This window comes from Amaranthus tricolor, chromosome 5 (assembly GCF_026212465.1).
Source record: "Amaranthus tricolor cultivar Red isolate AtriRed21 chromosome 5, ASM2621246v1, whole genome shotgun sequence".
In the NCBI taxonomy this organism is placed as follows: Eukaryota; Viridiplantae; Streptophyta; class Magnoliopsida; order Caryophyllales; family Amaranthaceae; genus Amaranthus; species Amaranthus tricolor.
The window spans coordinates 28933884-28952365 of record NC_080051.1 but is presented as its reverse complement, the minus strand read 5'-3'; the positions used below and the strand labels follow the sequence as shown (position 1 = coordinate 28952365).

Genomic DNA, 18482 nt, shown 5'->3' with positions numbered 1-18482 from the left:
TCAAAACGGGTCTACTTCTTCAATTCTAGGGTTTTCACAACAACAAAAGCAAAATCGAACACGAAACCCTAATTCGATACCGAAACAAAACTTGGTGACAGAAAACAATGGGAGGGAAATGCCCGCATAGAAGTGTGAAGAAGAGAAGATACTCTCACAAAACTCATCGCCGTTCCAAATTTCTAGTTAAAGGAGACGATTTGGTCTACGACGAGCTTCAGAAAACTGATGGTGACAGAAAACCATTGCCATTAGACGAAGATTTGCCTGGAATGGGTCAGTATTACTGCCTTCATTGTGATCGTTACTTCTCTAATGTTACCGTTAGAGATGAGCATTTCAAGACCAAACGCCACAAGAAACGGTTCGTATTTCTTACTTTCATGCTTTTCTCTTTAATTGGTTCTTATTCTAGTTTTGTGCGTAGTTGATATCTGCTTGAAAAGTGGAGATTTTGTCTTTATGGAACTTGGGTTTGTAGTGTTTGTCAAATTTAGGAGTGTTGCTCTTTGAGGAAGAATTTATTTGACTGGGTGATAATTGTTGTATTCCAAATTCTTTCATGTTTATCTCTTAGTCGGTTCTTGTATCAGTTTTGTGGGTAGTTGATTTCTGCTTGGAAAGGTGGAGAATTTGCGGCTATGGAATTTGTGTAATTGTAGAATTAGTCAAATTTAAGAGTTGATGATTTTGAGATTTAGGTTGCTTCTCTGAAGAAGAAATTATTGGCTGGGCGATAAATGTTTTGTTTTTGGTGAATAATTTTTAGTATTCTACTTAGGATTATTAGTTTGCTTAGATAGATGAGTATTCTAGGTTTGAATTGTTCCAGCGGTGGTAATTTTTTTCTTTTTATGACTTGGGGTTCAATATAAGAGTTACATATTTGTATCTTGTATGCCGGAGCATTGGCATTCTAGTTTGTGCTCTACTGCGTGACGTTGGATGTAAGTTGATTTGATAACGTGAATTACTTTTCTCGGTTGAAATTGTTTGAAATTTTGAAATAGCGAAAAAGTATAAGCATAAAAATAGATCGCTTTGTGCGGAGTTTTTTTCTTCATTTTGTTGGGAAACATTATTGCCCATTCCTTATAGACTTATAGTTGCTACAGTGCAAGCAGTAGTAGAGATCAGTTAATAGAAAGTACATGTACCATGTATATACTTTCTCTAGTAATGACTTAACTCTGTGCAGGTTTGTTAATGTCTCTTCGGTCTATTGGAGAGACAAAAGAAGATAAATCCTAGTGTTAATTGTTCTCTTTAGTATTCTTTGGGTTTCACCAGGGTCAATTCCGCTAAGTATTGGTGTTTCGCAACTTGGGTTGCCTTGAGTCTAATTCAATTTAGTCAAAACACAATATCCATGATTAGTGTTAGTTTATTACACTATTTTTTGTAGCTTTAGCTTATTCAGTCTTTAAAGTGGGAAAGTGTGAGTAATTTTATATCTAGGCCTTTTCATATTCAAAGTCAATCAACTATGGATGGAAAGGATTTGAGCTTATTGCTTTTGATTTTTGTAGATAAATACAATATACTAGTATGTGAGTTCGCTAATCATCAATGAGATAGAAGGTTAGAGATACATAGAAAGAGGTGAGATTAAGTTGTTTAGAATGGGAAAGATAACGTAAAGGATGGTTCTTTATAACATAAAATAGTTAAGTTGTCTCTCTGTTTGTGCTACTTAATCTCTCACTTTGATTCTCTCTATTTCAACAACAATGATAAGAGTTCTAAACCTCAAAGATTGGTGTCACATAACCATATATCTAACTCCTATAGCAGTTCATATGAATTCTTCTTCTCTATTCATTTTGGTTTTCTATCATCGCAATTTGTAAGTTAGATCTTTCGTATCTCTTTTCACTCCTACCCTCCATTTCATCTTTGACTTTCGTCGCTCCCTTTTTAAGTTTCCCAAGCTCCAACTTTGTATCTTTATTGGTTCGTTGATATCACATTTTTGCACATGTTCACTACAACAACAATGGCACCGCCTTGATTCCGAAAGATTGGGGTTGCCTAAAACCTTAGTTTTGAATTTTATATTCACACTCATTCGTCAATGTATTTGCATTTTGCACTTTCTTTCTTTCTCTGCTTGTGCTCTACTTAATTTCTCACTTTCTTTTTTGGTCTTTAATTATGTATTCTTTTTTTAATGGAAAATTTTAGGTGTACTTCTATATGATTTAAAAACCTAACAATAATCTATATCGATCATGAATAAATGTTGTATAATTAGTCTATATGTTAATCTATAATTATATGAAACCAAGTAAGCACAATTTGAAACTGGTGCCATGCCCTATTTTTGCATGATGGGTGATGTATGCGAAATATTCATGTCAATTTGCTCACATTTTATTGGAATACAATCATAGATAGGTAGCCTTCTCAATGTACTGCACCTTCTACATGTTGGAATATTCTTCCATTTTTTTTTGTCTTGCATCTTATTCACAGTTGTGCAATATTGAAAAGTTTTTAAGTGCTACCTATTCAAGTGATTCTAGAATGAAATGTTTCACCACCACTTAAGTTCATAAGATTTCCTTCAATTTTCTGGTTAGCTTTGAGTTCACAAGAAGAGTTGAAGGATCAGTAGTTTGATGGAAAAAGTGCATTTTTTGCCGTTAGTGCATGCTGGAGGTTTGACATTCCATTTTTGAGCTATTGATATTTTTAACTCAGAGCCAAATTTAGATTCACTAGTATAGTGTATTTAGCAATCCATTTTAAAGTTTTATCATTTTTTTGATCGAAGTAGTTAGATTTAGCAATCCATTTTAAAGTTTTATGTGGAACTTTTTAAAGCAAAGGCTTTGTCGGAAAGACAATAAAAAATGATTAATGTGGAAAAATCTCCTAAGTGCATGATTCGCACAAGGTTTAGTATTTTTTATGAAACATTAGAATTAATATTGCAAGTTGTGTCACGGTCTATGTTATGCTCTTCATTTATTCTTCAAACAATTGACATTCATTTTGACCTATGTCACCCTATCTCTTCATAAAATAGCACATTGCGAGTTTTGCTGCTTTTCCTTAAATAACAGGTCATTATGTTACTAAATACTTCGTACATTTTTTATTCCAACTATTCTTTGTGTAGTTGTATTTTACATAACCGTTATTGTTGCTTAGTAATAGCTTTATAACAGAGAATTAGGTAACATGGTTGTTTTACCAAGATAAAATGAGTGATCTCTTATCTGTAATAAAAAAGGTGCTTAAGTTATGATCATAGGCAAAATGCCCTCTCATCATTGTATTGCAACCATATTGTAGAGCTTTTTGAGCTTACCGTGACAGGAGATATAGGCCCAACCAATCGCAAAACATCCACAATGACCCCGAAAGCTGATTTGCAACTGCTAGGGTGGTCACTGGCCACACTTGTATTTGAGATTTTTCACTATGATTATGAATTGCCGGTTTTAAAAGAGAATTTTAAATGGGGACAATGTAGACTAAAGATGACTTACAGGAAGTTAAGTACTTGAAGAATATGGGTTTGTATCACTTTTGACACTATATAGGAGTGGACGGAGGAAGAATTTCATTGTGGACGAATAGGTGCAATTAGAATTTAAAGATTGGATTCGGATTGCTCTCTTCTATAACAAGAATTAAACACTGTTAATTTGTTATACCCGCATTTTATTGGCACATAAACACTACTCCTTCTGTCCTTAAGAGACAGTCACAAATTTTACTTTCATCCTTGCTTATAATTTTGGTTGTTCATGCATGTTATACATGTAGTCTTCAAGTGAAAGTATACATGCAATCCACAATAAACTTACATTTTCTTCAAAAAACGCGGTTCCGCATCTTTTGTCCTGAATGCATATGGAGCTATAAGAAATGAGATTGACTTGAAAGTTGTTTTGTTATACAGCTTGAAGACGATGTTAGGACCTGCACCACACACCCAACTGGATGCAGAGTTAGCCGCTGGCATGGGCATGCCTGATAATGGTCCCAAGTTGATGTCCGTGTAAAATTTTGTTTCCCTCTAACTATTCTAATATTTTTGTTTGAAGTTGTATTAAGATTTGAGATTTCTGAGGAAAATTGTTTATATAGGAACAATACTTTCAATGTTAAATTTGAATTTCATGCTGGTTCATTTCCTTGGCTGTCCGCCGTGTGTACTTGTGTTCTAAGGCTTCCATGTCACGGATAGTCAAACAAGCCAACTGAATCTCTTATTAGCCAATTATCAATTGCCAAACACCAATAAATTTCAGTAAACTTTAATTAGAAACATTTACTCTAATCATATAAGTCGAGATGAATTTAATAAGATTTCAGTAAATATATTTTAAGTTGTAGATATCCAAAAAAATTTATTTATGAATTTATCTCTTGAAATAAAATCATTTTTACTAGCATATCAAATGAAAACAGAGAAAGTATCAAGTCATAGTTATCAATTTGGTATTAGAGGAATCAAAAGCTTTTTTCTTTTTTTTTTATTTATTTTTTTAATACAGAAGAAAAAGCTTTGTTTTTGCGAGTTAGATCCCTCGCAGTCGACTTTATACAGTACCTTGTAATTTTTTTTTATTTTTCATTTTTTTGCTTTATTATGAAACTCTGGATCGGCGCATGATATTTCTTGATTCAATTCCCCAGCTTTTTACTTTTACTCTCCTTTCTTTTGTCTTACTGTTTTTAAATCTATAATCACATATTCACATTGTTGCTACTTGGTACTCTCGCTTTATTTAGTTTTTAGTATAAATTAATTTCATTTATATATTTTGTTAGAGTATATAACATATCCTGGGGCTTCAACCATCAGTTTAAGCTTTTGTCAAGAAACCAACTCAACCAAAAGCTTAAGCTGATGGTTGAAGCCCCAGGATATGTTATATACTCTAACATATTTATTTGTATTCTAGTTATATACTAATAAGGTAAATGAATGGGTATATATACTACATATTTAATGAGTTCGTTATTCGTAGTTAGTCAGTTATAGTCATCAACTCAGTATTACACACAAATTGAGGTCCGGGTGGAAAGGTAGCAGACACCTTATATTTGTATCTCCTTCAAAGAAAGGTAAAAAATATTGCATGCGCTCAAATAAAGTAAATTGTATAATAGTCATTTGAAGAATGACGAAAAAATAAATAAATGGATGCAATAGTGTGTTAAATTTGATCGAAATGAAATTAATTTGAATTGAAATTCACTCATTTGTCTGTTACATGTTTAGATTATATTGAGCCGTTTTGACCTGTCTAGATTTACTTTGTGTTACAACTTTTCATTATAGTTACTCTATAGATTTTATGGAATGTCTCCATGCTAAAATAGTGTAAAAAGTACTCTTATAAGATGTGATTTGCTATATTTTTATTTTTTTGTCATGTTTCACGATTTTTTTATTTTTTTATTTTATGTTAACGCATTTAACTTATTTTTTATTTCATTCATACATTTCTTTTACTTTCTCATAAAATATACTCCCTCTTATTTTTTCTATTAGTTCCATTTACTTTTGAGCTATTATTCACTTATCACTCTTAGTATGTATTTTATTTTTAATCTATAAGGTAAAACATAGTCAAGTAAGATTTTGTTTGATTCGTTTCAATGCAAGAATTACTAATATAAAATATTTATATTTTTAACTAAGCATAACTAGAGATATTAAGGATTAAAATGTTGCCTCGATAAATGTAAAAAAAAAAAATAAGACTAATAAGTTGAATAGAACATGTAAAATCTTAAAATTTTTTACTCATTTATTTTTAATTTTCACAAAATTAAACTTAATGCCCTGAGAATTGACATAGAGTGAGTAGGAAATAGCGGTTAATTGGTGATTAGAGTTGTCATCATTATGTCATGGCACGTAATCATATATATTTGCTCTGGCCAGTAAATTTAAGGAGATTAAATATCTGTGGTGGAGAGTGGAGACAAAGAAATGAAAAAAAATAAAATAAAAGTTTGGTTTTTTATTAGAAAAGTTCATAATTGTAAAAATAATGAATGTTCAAATGATAATTTATGTTAATTTATAATTGTTTTATTTTAATTTAATGACTTATTATTCTAAATTAATTTGAAAATTAAAAAAAAAAAAACAGAAACTTTCCTATTTACAAATGGATGTTGTACTCTTAACTCCATACTCGTATGTATGTATCCTTGCTTATGATGTTGGGACCACTCTGCCCTTTTAAAGCATCGACACATTCCATGCTTTCATGACAAGAATAATTTGACTGTCATTTTCTCCTTTCTTAATTATTCTTTTTTAATCTTTTATCTTTTTCATTTATAAAATTAAAAATAATCTTCGTGGCTTTTCATGCACACCCCACCACTAGGACCCCAGCTTTTCTGTTTCTTTCTACACACATAAAATGATAAAATACCTCCTTTTTTTTTATTTGATTAAGAAAAATAATCTCTTAGAATTATATAGTCTATGAAACTTTTAATGTAAATTAATTTTATTTCTTTTAATTTACATGTATTTTGATGATTTATTATTATTTATATATACTATCTCAATTTCAATATAAGTGTCTTATTTTCTTATTAGATCGGTTCATCACAAGTGTCCTATATTTCTAATTAAAAGTGTGAGTTCCTCAAAATATTCCAACGTAATTTCTACTCTTTTATTCTATTTATTTTTCATCATTTACGTGAAAAAACTCTCACATCACAATTCAAATGATGCAAAATATCAACCAACTTATTTTTTAAGAGAAATTACACATGGTAGCATCAAACTTTTTGAAACGCCAGTGGTAGCACTTTTCTAAGATTTTTCCACATGGTAGCATCCAGTTTATGCCTTATTTAACTGTCATAGCATTTTCTGTTAAATTCTTGTCAATTTCCGTTTAATTTACCATTGTGACGTTTCTACCCTTATTAAAGTGTTGGTTGTTGTTTTTATAATTTTTCCTAAACCATTTTTATGCTCTCAAATGTTTAATTCATAATTTTGACATTTTATTCACCGTTTAAGAGCGTTGATGAATTAAACAGTTAAATTAAATGTCAAAATGGTGAATAAACATTTAAGAGCATAAAAATGATTTAGGCAAATTATAAAGCTAAAAACCAATACTTAATAAGGATACAAACGTCAAAAGGGTGAATTAAACGGAATTTGATAAAAATTTAACAGAAAATGCTACGATAGTTAAATAAGGCATAAACTGAATGCTACCATGTGGAAAAATCTTAGAAAATTGTACCACTGGCGTTTCAGAAAAGTTTAATAATATTACGTGGAATTATTTTTTTTTAAAATTCATGAAAAATTAAAGAGGACACTTATGATAAGATAAAGTGATATAATTTCTTAGTAAAGTGTCACTAAAAAAAGTACACTTTCTCTTTTCATGTGTGGATTAATAAAGGTATACAATAAACCAGAAGTTCAAAACTAAATTATTGTGCTCCTATAATGTTTACATCACTCATGACTCATGACTTAACCTCCACCCCTATGCTCTACACCTCTTCTTCATTATCTTCTTCACTCATGTCTATTCTTACTCTATGTTTTCAAGGGTGCAATGCTATGCTCACCAGCCTCACCCGTCTTCTCGGACAAATAAAACAGAAAGAAAACGCATATATAAACATATTATATTTATGTCACTCGAACACTTCATGATTTCAATACACGATACATATGTTTTTTGGTACCGCGTGTTTGTGGTAGGATTAGTGTTGTAATGAGAATTTTTGTACCCTATAGTTGATGTTGTGAATGCATGTGGATGTACAAAAAATAGGGTTGAATGTCTCCAAGTGAAATTATCTTGGGTAGAAACACTATATTTTATAAGCTAAATTAGATAACACATACACAACATGGCTATATATGACAGCAAAAATCAAGAATTCCAAACTGATGAGAAGGGATATTGGACTATACTCTTTTTCTTCCTTTCGGTTTCCTCGATCTTTATACGAAATTTGGAAATTCTTCCCCTTTTAAGGGTATCAATTTTCTCTTCCCTCGTCTTCTCTTGGATGTAAGGAAGAGGTTGATCCTGACGCCATTTCTATGGCCTGACCGTGTGAGAACCTTTGCAGCTGTATCATCCGAGCATAGCACCCGTCTGGGTAGTTCTTTAGTAAATGAGAATGAGAACCTTGTTCTGCCACTTTTCCTTCATCAATAACAGCAATGACATGGGCATTCCTAATGGTCGATAGCCTGTGTGCCACCACGATTGTAGTCTTCCCTGTGCAAGCACGGTTTAGGGCTTCTTGAACGGATCTCTCCGACTCTGCGTCAAGTGCACTAGTAGCTTCATCGAGCAACATTATTTCCGCCTTTTTCACGAACGCTCTAGCTAGTGCAATCCGCTGTTTTTGTCCCCCGGACAATTGAACCCCCCTTTCTCCTACTTGGGTCTTGTACCCATCGGGCATTGCTGATATGAACTTGTGCGCGTTGGCTAGGGTTGCTGCTTCAATTATCTCAGTTTCTGTTGCATTATCGTTGCCATACTTGATGTTATCGTAAATAGTTGTGGCAAAGAGGCAAGGTTCCTGAGGGACTAAAGCCATATGCTGCCTTAGAGACTTGAGATTGTACTTTCGGATGTCCTTACCATCAATCAGGACTCTTCCCGATGATGGATCGTAGAATCTAAGAACAAGGGAAATGACAGAACTCTTGCCACATCCACTTGGGCCTACCAAAGCAAGAGTCTTTCCTGCACGTGCTCGCAAGTTAAGGTCTTGGAAGACGGAGATGTCAGGACGTGTGGGATAGGAGAAGTCAACATGCTTGAGCTCCACTTCCCCTCGAAGTCGTTCAGGAATTAATGTAGCATTTGGATCATCCGGTTCGATCTCAGTTTTGCGATCAAGAAGCTCAAACACCGATTTCATAGCACGGCCTCCCTTGATGAAATCAGGAGCCAGGGTCAAGGTCTCAGCAGCACCATTAGCAGAGACCATAAGGACCATGAAAACCCGAATTGTCTTGGAGAAATCAGAGATGCCATGCTTAACAAGCCACGAAGCATACCAGAGACCAAGAGCATAGGAAGCATAAAGGGCAAATTGAGCTATTCCGTATCCGCTACCTGCAATCTGCCCCTTCCAGAAACAACTTCGTAAAGGAGTTTCAAGATTAGAAGTAAAAAGACCGACAATTTTCGCTTCTGAATTAAAGGCAGCAACAGTTCTGACATTCGACACAGCTTCTCCTGCCAGCTGTGTAGCCTTAGCATGGGCAGCCTCTAGATCTCCAGAGAAACCTTTCAGAAACATTTTCTGTCCACAAAACAATACATGCATCAGGAATTATCATCTGGTTTCATGTAGTAACTGTCTTGTTTAGCAGTAAATCACATGGAGAATTCATGATTGCTCAGTTATCCCCTTTTCATAATTACAAGCATATATTATTCCTTAGAAGTATTTTTTTAAACAAAATTTAACTGTTGTAGAGAAAGGTACGAAGGACCGACTTTTTCTAATTCGTAAGACACAGTGTCACATGATTAGCTCATCTTGTGAATTGCGAATCGAAAAAAGCAAATTATGGTCATTTTTGGGCTGTTTTGGCTTATTTTGAGAGAATCAATGTTACGTGGGCAAGACAATCAGCTTAAGACACGATGAAACAAACCTGCAGAACAGTAGCGGCAACCACCACAGGGAAGACAGCTATAAGTACAAGGGCAAGGCGCCATTGCAACACGAATCCAGCAGTACAAGCAACAAGCAAGAGGGCAGAATTCTGCATTATAACAGATATTCTGTCCCCAATAGCGGATCGAACATTATTGGCATCAAGAGCTAGCCTAGCAGCAATTCGAGCACTCTCATTTTCTTCCTGGTCAAACCATGCCATCTCGTTCTTTATCACAGCTGCCATCATTTTCTCTCTAACCCTTTTTGTCAGATTCTCACCGACCACGTCCCAGAAGAAATGCTGCAGCGTGTTGAAGATGAGGGCAGCTGATGAAAGTCCAATTAGTAGATAGCAGTACTTAGCAATTTCTCTGATCATGAATGCATGGTCTGGGTTATAGTAGACACTAAGGACAGCACTGAGAACATAGGCAAAGAACGCACTGAGTGAACCACAGATAACGGAGCCTATAGAACCAACCAACGCATATGGCCATTCAGGAGCGTTCATCTTAGCAAGACGGCGAAAGGAATTTGCTTGTTCTTTGAATGCCAACTTCTCAAGCCGGTAATTTGCATGGGCAGCATCGATGGAAAGACTAAAATCAGAAGTAGAGAAATCAGAGAGCCGGCGTGAATAAGGCGATCGCCCATATGATGAATTCCGTGTAATAATTGGTGAGCTAACCGAGTTTCTAGCACTTGAAGGCCTGCAAGATTAAGTACAATGTCAAACTAGTTTATTGTTTTCTCTGTTTTCTTCCAATGGAAAGTGTCCGGCGACATGCTCCGAAAGAATTACTAGAGGATGAAATTCCCGTAAATCTTACCCCGAACAAGACACATTAGTAAGGTGATCTAATTTGACAAACTGTCAAAAGTGTTCATAGATAGACAGTACCTTGCACTACTCTTTCTGGCATTATTCAAGGCTGTTTCATGTGCTGCTTCTTGCATACGAATGAGCTTAGAATAAACACTATTTTCTCCTTTGATCATGAGTTCATCATGGGTTCCAATCTCCGATACACTTCCCTGCTGCAGTACAGCCACAAGATCAGCCTTACGAATGGTGGAAAGACGGTGGGCAATAACAAGGGTTGTCCTTCCAATCATAAAACGATCAAGTGCCTCTTGGACGAGCTTCTCTGATTCCGAGTCTAGGGCACTAGTTGCTTCGTCTAAGAGAAGTATTGCGGGGTTCTTAAGCATCGCCCTAGCAATCGCTATCCGTTGTTTCTGTCCTCCCGAAAGTTGCAAGCCTCTCTCCCCGACCTATCATTTTCAGAAAAATTATCAGACTTTAATCACAGTCATTGTATGAAGATATTAATGGACGAAGTAAGGCATCGGAAAATATCATCGTCAACCTATAACAGCAACAGATATGGAGATCCCCGAAAAACTACATAGAAAAAAAGAAGCATAGCACAATTTTTCCCGGAAGACATGCTTACTTGCTTAGTATGGTGTGCAAAAAAAATTGTCTACTAGGAGAGTAGTACTTATTAAGGAGTATAATCAAATAACATGGAATCTTTGCTTGATTCCCAAATCATTTGTCATTTTTTTTAATTATTTTAAAATTTTATTTTTAATAATATAATGTATAAGTCAGAGGATTTCACATCTAGTTCTTAATTATATTTAAAAATTAGAGTATAATACAAGTAGGTTTTGAACTTTTGATGAAAGCTCCTTTTAAAGTCTTTGCTGACCCACAAAATGAGGGAGTTGCCTATCAGAAGAAGAAATAACATTTTATATTGCATCAACTTCAGGAAATTATTAATAGTAATTTTAAGTGCTAATCATGTCATGTATAAGAAAATATAAAGTAGTGAGTAGATAATATAATACAAACTGACAAATACTCAAGTCCAAATGGTCCTTGTTTCTGAAGAGGAAAAAGAGTAAGCTATTAATATCTGCACATGCATTGTTGACTGAGACATGCTACCATTTCTTTAAATGCTTGACCAAACACCATCTTTGTAGGGGCAGAGCAGAAATACACAAAAAAATTAGGCCTTTTTATTTATATATTTTTTATATTTTAAGGCCTAAAAACAAGTACTTAAACTAAAGGAAAAGCTAATATTTTAGAGTTACTCTTGTGAGATACTGTCTCTCGGTAAGACGACCACGGAACAAAAAGCCCATATGTAAATATGCAAAAAAGTGTATGATTGGGCTATTTAACCCATGAATAAGGCGATCCCACAATGAGACCGTCTCATACAAGAATTTGTGAATATTTTATAACCCTTATAGGACCAGTGTCACTGTGGTCGAACACCTTACACATGCGCACAATCACCCTACTCAAGCATTGACTTTTTGAATGGGAAAAAGAGGTTAGGTTCTATTTATTGACTAATCATCCCAATTTCAGTCCTTTAAGAAAGCTCACACCTAACTATGTACTACTAAACACTAGTGTATGAATGTAATGAAGAACAGGAAATATAAATTAATTAACTAATAATTAATTATATGAATTGGCAAAGGAAGAATAATCCTTTTATTAGAGATACTATTAGTAGACTAGTCATCAACTAGTATCACTTGTATCCAAGCAAAAAGATGCAAATCAAGCTTATTAAAAACAAAAGAGAACCATCCCCTTGATGGTGAAATAGTGTTTATCTTATCTATGCTTGTTCAAACTCTTCATATTAGTCAACATACCGGCCAAATCTATGGAAAATCTGAACACAATAAATGAGACTAATAATATTTTTCTTTTTTTTGGATATTACAGAAATAACAACATTTCATTACCCAATGCCATCATTTGGCGATTTTAGGATTTTGAAATCTTTATACCATTTGAGTAATGCCGAATAATTAGATTTTCTTTTCCATTTAAATCAAGTGACGAGGAAAGAACGTCATTTCGATTAATTTTAAACATCTTTCCCTTAATCATATCATATCATTCCCTTATTTCTTAACAAAGATTTGTGCAACATACTACCTCTGGTCCAAATTAGTTGCTACCTATGTTATTCGGAATTTTCATTTTGCTTCATGTTCCCATGTCTGATTCTTGATGCTCAGACATTGGTACCAGTATCTGACACTTGGACTCGTACCAATATTTGACATCAGTACCCAAGTCCAAGTGACATAGGTTGCTACACTTAGGTATTAACCAACAATATCCTTTGACATAATCACAACCAACAAACAAGCTGGAGGTTGGGTCTAAAATCTAGATTTACAATCCCATTTTTTAACAAGAGATCAGATTTTTATTGAATGAATATACAAACAAAAAAAACACTTCCATAAAATGTGCTGAAAATTTGTCTAACCTGAGTGTCAAAGCCATCAGGAAGCTTAATGATAAAAGAATGGGCATTGGCAACTCTAGCAGCTTCTTCGACCTCGGCCAAACTAGCATCCGGTCTGCCTAGAAGTATGTTTTCTTTGATGCTGGTCGCGAACAACGCAGGCTCTTGGCTCACCAAACCGATTTGCTGCCTTAACCATCTAAGCTTCAATGATTTTATATCATGCCCATCTACAAGAACTTGTCCTGTACATTTTTGTGTTTCTATCAGCTGATATCTTGAAATTTCATCATGTAACAAGTTCCCTAAAATCACCAAATTAAGGTGGAAATTTAGAAGCAAGTTTACCTTCGGTTGGATCGTAAAATCTCTCAATGAGAGACACCACAGTGCTTTTTCCGGATCCACTACTACCAACTAGAGCTATGGTTTTTCCAGCAGGTACTGTAAGACAGAAATTATTAAGAATTTTCACATCTGGTCGAGATGGATATGAAAAGTCGACATTTTTGAGCTCAATTTGTCCTGTTACTGATTCCAATTCTGTGCCTGATTCGTTGTTTCGATCTACGTTTGGTTTGTGATCAACTACCATAAAAATCTTTGCAGCTGCAACTTTTGCCTTGGCAAATGCACTCATACTCGGGACCGATTGTCCCAAACCTCTGATTAATCAAATTAGTAAACAGTTCAATCTTTAAACTCACTATAGAACAATTATACATAGAAATGGAAACATTGATCAAAAACAGGACTTACATTCCCCCGATCATGACCGCGAACATAGTAGCTATGGCAAGTCCACCATTTGTTAAATGATGCCTAACAAGATATCCTCCATACCAAAGAAGAAGAGCATAACAGCAAAATACAACAAAATAAGTTCCACCCAATCCCAAACCCTTGGCTAATCCACTCTTGTAACCCAGCCTTTGGGCGATTTTCAATGCATCTGAGTACCCTTGTAGAGCTCTCGATTCACCAACAAATGCGAAAACTACCCGAATTTGAACAATTGTCTGCAATTTAACACCAATTGAGAAACACCCAGATGAAAAAAATCACCAAAAAACATGTTTTGTTGCTCTAAAGGTCAAATTTGGCACCAATTGAAAATACCCAAATGATATAAGTATCAAAAGACAGGCTCAAAAGGTTATATTTTAGGAAATATACAAGCATTGTTCATAGAATTGTACCTGTTCAACAATATTCCCAGCTTGTGACATAGCTCCTTGGCTCTTGCTGGTTAGTTTAGCTAATGTTGTAGTGTGGATTCCACCAATAATTGCAATAAGAGGCACAACAGCAAGAGTTACTAAAGCTAATTGCCATACAGCAGTAAATCCCACCACAAAACCAGTCACAAATGTTGCTAAGTAATGAATGAAACTACCCAACTGTAAATTCACCCAGAAAAGCAAATAAATATCCAAATTTACAGAAAATTTAAGGTTAATAAACAAAAGAAAAAGAGGATATAAATGTTTACCTTCTCACTTATGGCATCTTGGACTAATGCAGCATCAGTGTTAATGGCAAAAACAATGTCAGAAGTTCTAACTTGAGTATCAAAGTACTGAATGTCCTGACTTAATGCTGCTTCTAAGTACTTGATCCTCATTTTTGTTGATTGTCTTTCTCCAGTCCACATCCAACAGGCAATTTCTGTCCAAATAATTCATCAAATTACAGTTCTATTGAAAATGGGTATAAAAATTATCATTAAAAAAAACTAAAACAAACTGGAGTATATCATTTACCTGCCCATGAAGATGCCCAAATTGCAGCTCCAACAACAAGAAAATAGTATGCATACTGCACAAGTAGGGTTAAAACCCATCAAATCAAAATTTTCAAAGTAAAAAAGTTAAGTTCTTTTGAAAGTATTTGATTAAATGATGTACCTTTAAAACTTCTTGCATCATTTTATCAGGATTATTGGCATAAGAACCAAAAGAATTAACAAGATCAGCAAAGAATCTAAGAAAAAGTGGCAAAGAACACCCATGAACAAAAGCTCCAAGAGAGCCAATCCCCATTAAAATGTAATCCAAACCATCAGCAAATCTGAATAATTCTTGAAACCCAACAGCAGGAGGAGCTTCTTTAGGTTTCTCTGATCCATCTTTTTTCCCTTCTGCAACTTCCATTTCTTTTTCTATCTTGTGTTCTATTACTTTAGGTGCTGTTTTTGATTCTCTATGTAAATGGGGATTATTTTCTGGTGTTGTTGATGATAAATTGCTGGAAGGAAGAAGATCAATCCCTTGCATTTCAGACCATCTCCACTGTTCAATTGTCTTTATCTCCTTAGAATCTTGTGACATTATTTGTTAACTACCAAATTTAAGCTTCGTTTATAAGCAAAAAGTGGTAGGGGCTAAATAATAAAAATATATTAACCCCCACTTCTATTTTCTTCCCATTTCTCTCTCTCCAAAGTTGCTTTTTTTTTTTCGTAAAAGATTAAAACTTTTATTTTGTTTTTAGTTAATGGTTCATAGCTTCTACAAAACACCATCTTTATTCTTAGGGAAGCAGAGAATTACTACTGTCTGGTACATATTTGCTTGTCTTTCTGTGTAAAAATGTAGAAAGAGAGAGATAAAGAAAGATTGAGGAGGGAAGTGACAACAGATGTTTCAATCACCCTTCATTCACTTATTTTCATTAGTACTCATTTTGGATGGAAATTATTCCAAAGAAAATTTTATTAAAAAAAATAAGACTAAGTAGATAATAAAAATAAATAATTCAGCTAAATAGAAAATAAATTTATTATTGAGATCAAAGAGAAGAAAATTAAGTCATTGATAATAAAATGGTGCAAAATTATTAAGACAAATTAAAAGAGTATGCTCAAATTAAAAGGAAGACATAGAATAGCTTATAAAGGTGAACTTAAAATACAAGATATGTTACATAATTCATGATTCATTCATCCATTCATTAGTTTGGTTGTAACTTGTAGTTGTAGCTTGTAAGGGAGAACTTAGGATATATTCTGGGGCGGAGCTAAGTTTTTTCTTAGAGTGCTTAAATGATTACACTTGGATTTCTTAAAAATTCATTTAGTTAGTAATTTTGTGTTTAATCTTCTGTAAATGGAGTGAGGATAATAGAAATTAATAGAAAAAATTGTTATGAATAGTTATACACATTGCTCATCTGTTGTGACTAATTTATATTATTGATTATTTCTAAATATTCAAACTTTGTATATTTTTGGCTGATGGCACTCATTGTCACATATTAAATGGCAAATATAGATACCTTTAAATTGTTACACTTAATTCTTCTTCCTCCTCCTTATACTTCTTTGTTGGTTTACCCTTATTTCTTTGTTGGTTTAAATAAGGTAAAAATAAATAAAAATCGAAAATATAGAAATTTATGATCAAACGACTCAAATTGATATAGCCCAAGCAAACTCGAGACTACGGTGGAAGATGATAAAAAGAAAGGGACATGTGATAGGGTAAGAGTCTAAGAGAGGTGGAGGAGAGAGAAGGAGTGCGATGTGAGGAGGTTTCTAAATCAATAATTTAAACATCCGACAAAAAATACTGTGTAAGAAGTTGAACTACCAATGTGAATGTATATGTGATTGTATATTTGTATATCAACTAAGAACCTTAACTAGTGTAATGCACCTAAAACCCACATTCATTGGTCATGAATTGGGTTAGTAACTTAGTATTCATCATTCATCTTTTATCATTCTTTGACATGACCGCAGTCACGGTCCTGATCGCGATAACAAAATAACAGTAAGGTAACGAGAGTGTTGCGGTTATCTTAACGTCTAAATACCGGGTGAAATTATAAGATATTCTTTAATACAACGTAGAACGTGATTTTTTTTACACCTTAACAATGTGAAAAAGATTGGTTCATTTATTTTGAAAATCTTTACAACGCAACCGATACGATGCGATGTGGCTTTGTTTTTACCCTATAATCTTAACCATTTATGATTATCGAGTTATCTTGGAGGTATAACCATTTTGTGTGTCTACTCCTATATACTTAGAGTGAGTTAAAAAGTATAATTAATGCAAATCATAATATGATAATACATTCATAGACTTTATGCTTAAAATTTGAGAAAATGCAAAATAATAAATAAAAGTTAAAAGTTGATGAGTTTTGTAGGGATCAAACAAAAAATAAAACACTTACTCTAAAATGGTTGAAGTATAAATTTGTCCTCGCACACTCCAAAATGAATTTGGAGAGTTCTTCCATTAAATATACTAACTTAAAAAAAATCAAATTTTATTTCAATTAAAATAAATTTTATTTTTTTACAATTTCAATTAAAATAAATATTATTTTTTTACATGAGAACCTGAATTCGATTCAGGTTTAGTAATACCCTTCCTTGAGTCTTAACTCCTAATCCAAAGAATAAATAATTAGTTAGCTTAGCCCACGTTTTGTTGTCCTAATTGGAGATAAAACACAACCACTAGGCAATAGGCAGTAAGCAATAACCAGAAAGCAACAAATATCTATTTTGTCACAAATTGCTTAAACACTAAAAACTTCCAACATTGTCAATTTGTCACTTCCATTTAATGATAATAATATATAATACTTATTTTTCAAATAATATATATTATTATAATACGTATATGTAGTCCCACTGTTGCAATCCTCGACCCATATTATCACATGAATGCTTTAACACCTAAATTTTTTTTTATTTGTTAATGTGTTTGATAAGCAATTAAATATATAACAAAGATCCAAAGTCAATTTCCATCTTTTGAAACATTTTTTTAATCAAAGAAATTAATTTTCCTATATTAATCTTCCATTTTTTATAGTTTTTTCATGCATGTAAATTCAATATATATAAATGTGAAGTTCAGTGATACATATCGATTGTTAAAGGATTGTATTAGTCGAAGTAAATAATATAAATGAAGTCAGTGTTAAACCATATAGAGATGTAAATATTAAAATTAAATATTGAAACTAATTCAAAGTAAAACTAAGAGATAAAATATGATATGTTGTTTTAACAACGATAATTATAGTAAAAATGTCGTGAACATAGATACGAATGTACACCTAAAAATTTGTGTTTTGGTGTATATTCACTCAAATTTTCATAATAACAAAGAAACTGATCAAGATGTTAAACATATGATTAATTATGCAGTTTGGTTTGATTTAAATTTTTAATACATAAGTCACAAGTAATGGTGATGTAATTCTTTTTTTTTTTAGTTTTTTTATTTTTTTTTTATCTTTCTAATACTGTCTCATTTGGATATGTAAATAACAGCAAACGCATGGTACTTCATTCTAACATAAAATTTTAGTGATAAACATTTTTTTTAAAAAAAATCTCATATTCTGTCGTTTGGTTTGATAAGCGATTAAAAATGAAAATATGGTTAAAAAACATTTTATTCTTTGCAAATAATTTTCAGCCATTCCCAAGTTTTCACCACCTTCATTTTTTCCAAAAAAATTCATCAAATCTAAATATAAAATTATTATATTTACTTT

The 18482-nt window shown here is 33.1% G+C and overlaps 2 protein-coding genes across 2 annotated transcripts; one reads left to right on the top strand and one right to left on the bottom strand.

The window, feature by feature from the left end:
• Nucleotides 1–17: 17 nt before the first annotated feature.
• On the top strand, nt 18–4148 carry LOC130813387 (uncharacterized). Its single transcript, XM_057679218.1, has 2 exons — nt 18–364; nt 3914–4148. The coding sequence occupies exons 1-2, from the start codon at nt 108–110 to the stop codon at nt 4014–4016; spliced, it is 360 nt and encodes a 119-aa protein (XP_057535201.1). The 5' UTR covers nt 18–107; the 3' UTR covers nt 4017–4148.
• Nucleotides 4149–7823: 3675 nt separating this feature from the next.
• LOC130812748 (ABC transporter B family member 1-like) lies at nt 7824–16054 on the bottom strand. The gene is made up of 10 exons (XM_057678325.1): nt 14864–16054; nt 14720–14774; nt 14449–14624; nt 14156–14356; nt 13716–13975; nt 13305–13621; nt 12978–13201; nt 10559–10932; nt 9653–10367; nt 7824–9294 (listed from the first exon to the last, which is right to left on the bottom strand). The coding sequence occupies exons 1-10, from the start codon at nt 15284–15286 to the stop codon at nt 8008–8010; spliced, it is 4032 nt and encodes a 1343-aa protein (XP_057534308.1). The 5' UTR covers nt 15287–16054; the 3' UTR covers nt 7824–8007.
• Between the last annotated feature and the right edge of the window lie 2428 nt (nt 16055–18482).